The sequence below is a fragment of the Mirounga leonina genome, unplaced genomic scaffold (genome assembly GCF_011800145.1).
Source record: "Mirounga leonina isolate KUSES-001 unplaced genomic scaffold, KU_Mleo_1.0 Mir_94, whole genome shotgun sequence".
In the NCBI taxonomy this organism is placed as follows: domain Eukaryota; kingdom Metazoa; phylum Chordata; class Mammalia; order Carnivora; family Phocidae; genus Mirounga; species Mirounga leonina.
The window spans coordinates 57,095,605-57,104,371 of NW_023270855.1; the positions used below are offsets into that span (position 1 = coordinate 57,095,605).

The following is an 8,767-nucleotide window of genomic DNA, read 5'->3' on the forward strand; positions in this document are numbered from 1 at the left end:
GGAGCACCCGCTCAGCCTCCTGCCCCTCAGGGCGAGCCAAGCCCCCCACCCAGGAGCCCCTCCCTTGGTCGGGCCCTTCCCCCACCACCGAGATGCTCCGCTGGCCAAGGGGAGCCCGTGGGCTGGTCCCCTGAGCGTGCCTCCCCTCCCTCGGGCCCCCCGTCATCCAACCCCTCATTAGTCAGGTAGTCCCTAGGTCAGACCCCTCCCCCATTCCGTTAAGCGGTGTTTGAGTGTGTGTGTGTGTGTGTGTGTGTGTGTGTCCGGGGCCTTCCCCTGGGTCCCAGGCCTGTTCTCCTGGCCCCCGGGAGTGTCAGGGAGGGCTACCTTCATAGGAGGAGGACGCTGGGCTGTGTAGCCAGCCAGGGCCCAATTCAAATCCTACTCCGCTCTGCCACCTTCCTGCTCTGTGACCTTGAGCCAGGGCCTCCCCGCTCTGAGCCTCGGTGTCCGCGACCCCCCACCCCCACCCCACCGGAGGTGAGGGTGGGATTCAAACAGCACCAGGGAGGTGCCTGGCATGGACCTGGGGGTTACTGAACGGGGGTTCCTACTCCAGGGACTCAGGCCCCAGCAGGGCCGCTCCTGGAGGACGTCCTGCTGCTGATGGACCTGGAGTCCTGCCAGGGGGTCTGACCCAGAGCAGGGCAAGAGTGGTCTGGGTCCCCAACCAGCCATGGTGGTGCCTGGCTGCACACTCACGTGCCCCCCTCTCAGGGTGCCCACCCAGGGAAGGGCAGTGCCTGCAGAGCTGGGCGCCCCTCGCCACCCCCCACCCCCAGCTTCCTCCCGATGCTGAGGACTGCCATGCATGTCGCCAACATGCCTAGTGGTCTACGAGGAGTTAGTACTGGTAAGCACAAGTGTGCCTGGCACGGAAGTGGGGTGTGTGTCTGCTGTTACTTTGGCCGTCCTGCCTCTGGCACACCTGGTACTTTGGATCCTTCAGAACCCGCCTTCACAGCCCACTGCCAGCCAAGTGCTTTACACCCTGAGCCCTCGTGACTGAGAGTTATGATTGTCCATCTTTACCGAGGGTCCCCGGGCGCCAGGCTCCGGGCTTTATCCAGCTTCTCTAGTGCTTGTCCCAGCAACTTGTGGAGCAAGGCACTGCGACAAAACCAAGGCTCAGGGACCCCGACCGACCTGCCCCGGGTCTCCCTGCCAGCTGCACACCACCGAGCCTTATACCCCACACACTCCCGAGGGAGGTAACTTGGTCCAGGCGCAACCTTGTGTCTCCTCCCTCCCACTGTGGACCTACCACCATAGAGACCGCTGGGACGAGGAAGGGCAACGGTGTCCTGCTTTCCCTAAGTCAGGACGCAGATGCTGGAGACAGGCCTTCTGCCGTCCCACCCCCCGCCCCGGGCCCCCCCCCCCCCCGCCCCACTGGCAGCATTTCAGGAATTGCTGTGCTGTGTGACCTCGGGAGGCCACTGGACCTCTCTGAGTACAGGTGCTGAGAGAGAGGCTAGGAGGACGCCCTTTAGGGAGATCTGTTCCTCCAGATACAGCAGACCTTGAACCAGAGGCCATGGCAGGCCAGACTCATCTGGGGGCAGAGTGCAGGAAGTGGGCACCTTTCTCATTGGGCCCAGTTTTCGTGTTCCCACCTCTGACCTGGGATGCTCTCAGGAATCAGTGCCATGATTTGCAAATTGTGTCTCTTGGACCCTAGCATCAGGATCACACTTACGGGGTGAGAGAGGGGAGGAGCTGTGCGGTGCATGTTCCCAGGGCCGTGGCCTGGGGCCACCAGGTTTGTCCCTTCTGGGCCCAAGAGGACAGGCATGCCTAAGACGCCCCAGCACGTGGCCCCCGTGAGGTTCAAGGACCTCTGGGCTGAGGGGAGAACAGGGAGCCTGGGGTTGCTGGAGAGAGGCACCATCTCACAGAGGAGGAAACCGAGGCTCAGGGTGGCAATGCACAGCCTTGCCCAGGTCACAGAGCCAGGTCTGCTGGCTTCCAAGAGCCCATGGCCACACTGGGAAGAAGAGAAGCCAGTGCAGCCTGGGGGTGGGGTGGGACATGCAGGTGAGGAAAAGAGTTAGTGCCCTGCACAATGGCATCTCTGCACCCCTCCCAGCCCAGAGTCCCCTGGGAACGAGCTTGGGTCCCAGATTCTGGCAGGGCGGGGAAGCAGGCAAAGGGGGCTGGCTCTCAGCCTGCATGCAAGTCAGAGCTGCCAAGTCAGCCAAGTCAACCAGAGGGCCTTCCCAGGATGCAGGAGAGATGGCTTCTCCTCTGAGAAGCTGCCCCCCGAACCGTCGCCTCACCCCCCGGGGGCCCAGAGCTGTCCCCTCCTGCCTGCGGCCTTGTGTGCCTGACACTCCTCTCTGTACAGGGTCGGTCTGGGGTTCTAGCAGCTGGACGAGCCCTCCCGGCCCTGACCGCCAGCCACCGTGTGGAAGATGCCTGAGCAGAGCAACGACTACCGAGTGGTGGTGTTCGGGGCGGGTGGCGTGGGCAAGAGCTCGCTTGTGCTGCGCTTCGTGAAGGGCACGTTCCGGGACACCTACATCCCCACCATCGAGGACACCTACCGGCAGGTGATCAGCTGCGACAAGAGCGTGTGCACGCTGCAGATCACCGACACCACGGGCAGCCACCAGTTTCCGGCCATGCAGCGGCTGTCCATCTCCAAGGGCCACGCCTTCATCCTGGTCTACTCCATCACCAGCAAGCAGTCGCTGGAGGAGCTGGGGCCCATCTACCAGCTCATCGTGCAGATCAAGGGCAGCGTCGAGGACATCCCCGTCATGCTGGTGGGCAACAAGTGTGACGAGACGCAGCGGGAGGTGGACACCCGCGAGGCCCAGGCCGTGGCCCAGGAGTGGAAGTGCGCCTTCATGGAGACGTCGGCCAAGATGAACTACAACGTCAAGGAGCTTTTCCAGGAGCTGCTCACGCTGGAGACACGCCGGAACATGAGCCTGAACATCGACGGCAAGCGCTCCAGCAAACAGAAGAGGACAGACCGCGTCAAGGGCAAATGCATCCTCATGTGAGCCCAGAATGCCCGCCACCAGCCGGCCCATGCCTCTCCCAACTCCCCTCCTCCTCCTCCTCCTCCAGTCCTCCACTCCTGGCCCTCCAATCCTCCCTGCCCTCCTCCCCATCTTCTTTCTCCCTCTCATCTCTTCCACTTCTCTTCCTTCACCCAGCGCCTCTGCGGGGGAGACCGAGGCCCCGGTGAGCCCGCGGCAGGTCTGGGGCTCCAACCTGGCTCTGCCGCATGGCTCTGCCTCCCCGCCCCCGCCCCCCCAGGCCTGTCTGCACCCCCCAAAGCCACGTGCTGGAGGTGGCCCCCTGGATCCGCACATGAGAAATTGGGGAAGCTGCCTGTCCCCGCTGGGACCGCGGACGCCGGGTCTTCCCTGTCTCTGCCCGCCTCTGTCTCTTTCCCTTGGGTGCCCCCAGCCAGACCTGCGCGTCTCCCCCATCAGATCACTGTGACCTTGCTGGGGAGGGGGAGTGGAAATGCACATGGACCTCAGAGCTTGTTTTCCCCTTTTTGGTGTTTAACACACGCTGCCCCTGCTCCATCCCTCATGACCTCTGGCCTGTGCCCCCACCCCAGGTCCCAGATCAGTCCTCACCCCTGTCCCCACAGCCTCGGTGGGGAGGGGCTTGCGGGACGGGTCTCAGGCCACCAGGCAATAACCACAGAACCTGCAGCAGCACCCCGCCAGCCTGGAATCCCACTCCTCACCCCGCCTGGGGATGAGGCCCGGGGTGCAGGCAGGGGAGGCCTGGGACTGGCCCACGGCCACAGCACAACTCAAGGGGACCGTCCGGCATGAACATGGGGGGCCTTCCCAGACGCGGCCTGCACAGATTGGCACAGCCTGTCACCACCGAGCTTCAGGCAGGGGCACCTGGGGTGCTGGGGAGGGGGCTCCCGGGGCCCCATCCGGGGGCAGGCAGCTGGACCCAGCACCAGCAGGATCTGAGGGGAATCAAGGCAGAGATCTGCCCGGCCCACTGCCTCCCGCCAACTGTGCCCCAGAGAGGGGGGCTCTGCCCAGGAAGGTGTGTGTCCGTGAGGTTCTGAGTGCTTTCTGAGAGTGTCCAGATAACTGCACTCATGGGACCCTGCGGGGCTGTCTGACAAGCACGAAGGGGAGCTGTAGGCCTGGGGTGGGGAGGTGACCGCGGGATGGTGTATTTGTGCAGACGGCCTGTGTCTAAGCATGTGTTAGTGTGTGCACGCGCACGTGTGTGTGTGTGTGTCATTCGGATGGAAGTCTGTGTCACGGTCTCTGTGTCGTAACGGGGTTGGCGGTACGTGGGGGTGGGCAGGGTGGTTGTCGATAGGACTGGCTATTTGTGTCGACGGGAACCTCTGTACCAGCATGGGGGTGACTGTAAGTGGTCGTGTTTTGGGGAGTGGGTGACGTGATTTATAGGACCACACCTATGAACCTGTTTGTTCTGTCTGAGGAACGCTAAGCCCGTTTGACTTTGTAGTGAGGTGGCTCTCGGCTCAAACTCTGTATCCGCCCACGGTTGGCACCTGACAAATGACCACAAAGCAGCCACCGGAAGCTGGACGCGTTGGTCATCTCCATCCCTGGGGGTCAGGAGCCCGGGCACGGCTTACCTGAGACTTCCACTCGGGATCCCTCGAGGCAGCGATCGCAGCGCGGGCTGGCTGCCGTCTCATCGGAAGGCCTGACCGGGGACCGACCGGCCCCCACGCTCACGCGGCTGTCAGCGGCATTCGGTTTTCTGCAGCTACAGGCCCGAGGGGCTCCGTTGCTCCCCGGACGGCAGCGAGCGGCCCCAGGGGCTCCTCGCCCCGTGCGTGTCTCCCTGGGCCGCTCGCAGTGTTGGGCGTCCTGGGTGTGACGGAGCTGCGTGTGCGTGCTTGCATGTCCGTGTGTGCATCGGGACTGGCCTGTGTGTGTGCGGGCGCGTGGGAGAAAGGCCGTGTCGGGTCGTGTGACCACGTGGGGACTGTTTGTAGGTTACGAGGGACGGTTTGTGTCCATCCTGGTAGCCGTGTGTTTGGTCCTGTCTGTGTTCGTGTGACTCCACAAACGTTTCCTGGGCACACTGTGTGGGGAGGGAGCGTGTGTGTGCCAGAGTGTGTCACCACCTGGCACATGGACGGGCCCACGGAAACGCTGGTAGCATCCTGCCCGAGCACAGCTGAGCCCCTTCATCCTGTGGCGGGTCCGGGGCCCACCAGCCACTGGTGTTGCTCCCTTCCCTACCCCGGGAGCCATTTCCTGGGCCTTGCTGGGCAGGGGTCTGCAGCCCTTTCTCAGGGACACACCCTGATAGCACAATCTCCCTGGGGTCCCACCCACTTCCAGGCCTATCCCCACCCCAGGCCATGGTCCCCTGGGGGGGGAAAGGGGTTCTGCAGCAGGAGGGGCCTGAGGCTGCCCCAGCTGCTGGCCCACCCTGCCTGGGCATCCCTGGTTCTGGGGACCATGCCAGGCCATGCTTGCTGTGATTTCACCCCTTCCCCTTCTCCCCCCGCATGTGGGTGCCCCCTGCCCCCCGTTGTGGGGTCTGTGTAGCATTTGCTCTAGAAATAGTCTTCCTGCAATAAAGAAGTGGATCCTGCATCCCCCATCAGTGCCCTTTCTTTGGGGTCAGGGAGGGCAGCCCACCACCTGCAAAAGATAAACATGAAGGATAGGGAGGTGAGGGTTTGGGGGTGAGGGATGGGGGTGAGGAGTGGGGAGAAGGTGAGGGATGGGGTGAGGGATGGGGAGGAGGTGAGGGATGGATGTGGGGGATGGAGGAGGGGAGGGATGGGGGTGAGGGATGGAGGCGGGGGATAGGGAGGAGGTGAGGGATGGGGTGAGGGGTGGAGGAAGTGAGGGATGGGGAGAAAGAAAGGTGCTATGGGAAGAGGTTGAACGTTTGTGACAGTTCAGCACTCCTCCAGGTGGCCCCCCCACAAGAGACTTCACGGGCCCTGCTGGAGCCCAATTACTGCAGCCAGATGCGGGGAATAAGCAGGTGCTCTGACCCTCCTTTTACATGGGGTGGAACCCATAGGGCCTCAGCTTCCCTATCTGCTAAATGTTGGCTTGGGGCAGAGTTTGCGAACTTAAAAGCGGGGGTAGGAGGAGGGTGAGGAGAGTGAGGCACTCACCAGGAGCATAAAACTTAAGTGGGGGACACCAAATCTCAGCCATCAAGACACATATTTTAAAGCAATATTTAGTGCAAAGGAAACCATGGTGAAAAAAAATACCTACATATGTATATATATATATATATTTAAAGATTTTATTTATTTATTTCAGAGAGAGAGAGAGATCACAGAAGGAATGGCAGAGGGAGAGGGAGAAGCAGACTCTCCACTGGGCAGGGAGCCCAGTGCGGAACCGGATCCCAGGACCCCGGGATCATGACCTGAGCCAAAGGCAGACATTTAACCTACTGAGCCACCCAGGTGCCCCAAAATACCAGTATTTTAAGTCGAGACAGGATCTGACGGGGCCTGGGAGAAGCGAGGGCGATGGTTGGCACAAGGGCAGCATCAGATCTTGTCTTTCTGTCACATTTTGGTATTTTGTTCATCCTGGATTATTTCTGCATTTCTTTTGCATTTTTTAAATATCGCATTAACATAGTATTTATCTTGATAGCAAGGTTTTCTGGTTTTGTCTTGTTTTGTTTTGTTTTTTATTGGTGCCCCTTTAGGTTTGGGATTTGAGAAAAGTGCCTTTCTTGCCTCACCGTAGTTCTGGTCCTGCTCTGTCTTTGGGGCTACATGATGATGTCCTTGGGTGAAGTATGCTCAGCCACTTCACCCAACCAGCCCAGGAATGACCAGACCTTCTGATTTTTTAAGAGGGCCTAGAAATCTAGATTCTTTTTTTGTGAAATGTCCTTATTTTTAAATGTTAGCAATGAACTTACACTTTTAAAGGATTTGGGGGGCCACATCCCACCTGGGGACCACCAGTTTGTGACCCTTGTTTAAGTAACAATTCCTTTGTGGAGATGTGGGCTGGGCAGTGAGATGCTGGCCCCCAGGCTCCTGGTTCTCTCTCTGTGCACTGCAGGAGATGAGTGGGGAGGTTCTTGCAGGGATGACAGGAGCCCTGGGGGGGCTCAGCTGGGAGGCCAGAGGTTCAGATCACAGAATATCAGTATATTGCACAAAGTTCTAGGAGTCCCGGAATCTGGTGGCTCCATCTTCCCATGTAAGAAATTCTCCTGTTGATGTTTTGGAGACACACCATACATTTTCCAACATCACCAGGGGAGCTTATTAAAAATACACATTCCAGGGGTCCAGTGCCCACAGGATTCTGGATCATTCAATCTGGTGGGGGCCAAGGAACCTGCTTTTTCATTTTTCAAAATTATTATTATTATTATTATTAAAGGTTTTATTTATTCATTTGAGAGAGAGAGCATGAGATGGGGGAGGGTCAGAGGGAGAAGCAGACTCCCTGCTGAGCAGGGAGCCCAATGCGGGACTCGATCCCAGGACTCCAGGATCACGACCTGAGCTGAAGGCAGTCGCTTAACCAGCTGAGCCACCCAGGGGCCCCTCAAAATTATTTTTTAAAGATTTTATTTATTCCTTTGAGAGAGAGAGAGAGCACGAGCAGAGAGAAGTGGCAGAGAGAGAGAGAGAGAGAGAGAGAAGCAGACTCCCCGGTGAGCAGGGAGCTCGATGTGGGGCTCGACCCCAGGACCCTGGGATCATGACCTCAGCCGAAGGCAGATGCTTAACCATCTGAGCCACCCAGGGGCCCCTAAACCTGCTTTTTAAAATCCAGGGCCAGGAGTTAGGAAATTGAGAAACCCTAGAAATTATGAGACAGGCTTGGGCAAATGACCTAGGGTTTCACCTCTCTGAGACTCAGTTACCACCTCTGTAAAATGGGGACAATGTAATTTCATCTCTTAGCCTTATGCAGAAGGTTCAAAATAAGGGGGCAGTTATTATTGCCCCGCAGGTCAAATGATCTATGAGGGAGGGATATACTTCTCCTGCAAGTGAGGCCCAGGAGCTAGGCTTTTAGATTCGAATTCGCGAAGGGCCTTGCACCCCATTGACGTCACCAAGTCACCTCTGGAAATCCGCTCGCCGCGGGCGGCGGGGTGCACCCTAGCGGGCCTATTTGCATATCAGCGTAGCCCCGCCTCCCCACGCGCTCCCCGCTCGCGGGTGGCCGGCGGCGGTGCCACTCAGCGCTCCGCCTCCTGGCCCCGCCCGCGCCGCGAGCCCCGCCCCCTCGCCTGGCGCAGCCTACCCCGCTGCCTGCCCCATGCCCCGCCCCGGCCGGGGCCTCCCGCCGCCGGGGCTCCCGATTGGCCGCTCTGGCTGCCAGTGCCCGTCCCCCGCGCTCCGGCCCCGCCCCGCGGAGGGAGCGGGCGCTCGCCGGCTAGGCGGCGGGTTCGGCTGCGCGGCGGGGCTCAGGCGGCCGCGGCGGCCGGAGCGCAGGTAAGGGCGCGTGCAGCAGTGGGCCGGGCCGGGGTCCGCCGCCCCCACTTCGGGCCCGGGGGCAGGGGCGCGGCCCGGGCGGAGGGCAGGCCGGGGCGGCCCGGGGAAGGCGCCCTGGGAGGGCTCCGATTTGGCTGCGGACCGAGTTGGGGGTCGGAGTCAGAGAGGAAGGGGCTGGGTCCCGGGATCCGGGCGGGAGTTGGGAGTCGCGATCAGTGAGGAAGGGGCTGGGGCCGGGTGGTCCCCCGGAGTTGGGGGTCGCGGTCAGTGAGGAAGGGGCTGGGCCCGCGGTCCGGTCCAGAGTTGGGGGTCGCGGTCAGTGAGGAAGGGGCTGGG

At 60.8% G+C, this 8,767-nt stretch overlaps 2 protein-coding genes across 3 annotated transcripts in view; both read left to right on the plus strand.

The window, feature by feature from the left end:
• DIRAS1 (DIRAS family GTPase 1) overlaps nt 1-5,575 on the plus strand; it is a 7,414-nt gene extending 1,839 nt beyond the window's left edge. Inside the window, exons 1-2 of one of the 2 annotated variants that reach the window (XM_034997507.1) lie at nt 69-853; nt 2,348-5,575. In XM_034997507.1, the coding sequence (XP_034853398.1) occupies nt 2,415-3,011 (597 nt within the window). In that variant the 5' untranslated portion in view covers nt 69-853; nt 2,348-2,414 and the 3' untranslated portion in view covers nt 3,012-5,575. Of the gene's footprint in view, nt 1-68; nt 854-2,347 lie in introns of those variants that run through there. The other variant, XM_034997509.1, reaches the window with a different exon arrangement.
• A 2,804-nt stretch (nt 5,576-8,379) lies between these two features.
• The window catches only part of GNG7 (G protein subunit gamma 7), a 122,805-nt gene continuing 122,417 nt past the window's right edge, over nt 8,380-8,767 (plus strand). The window contains exon 1 of the mRNA XM_034997513.1: nt 8,380-8,431. The gene's annotated coding sequence lies outside the window, so the exon portion shown is untranslated. The remainder of the gene's footprint in view (nt 8,432-8,767) is intronic.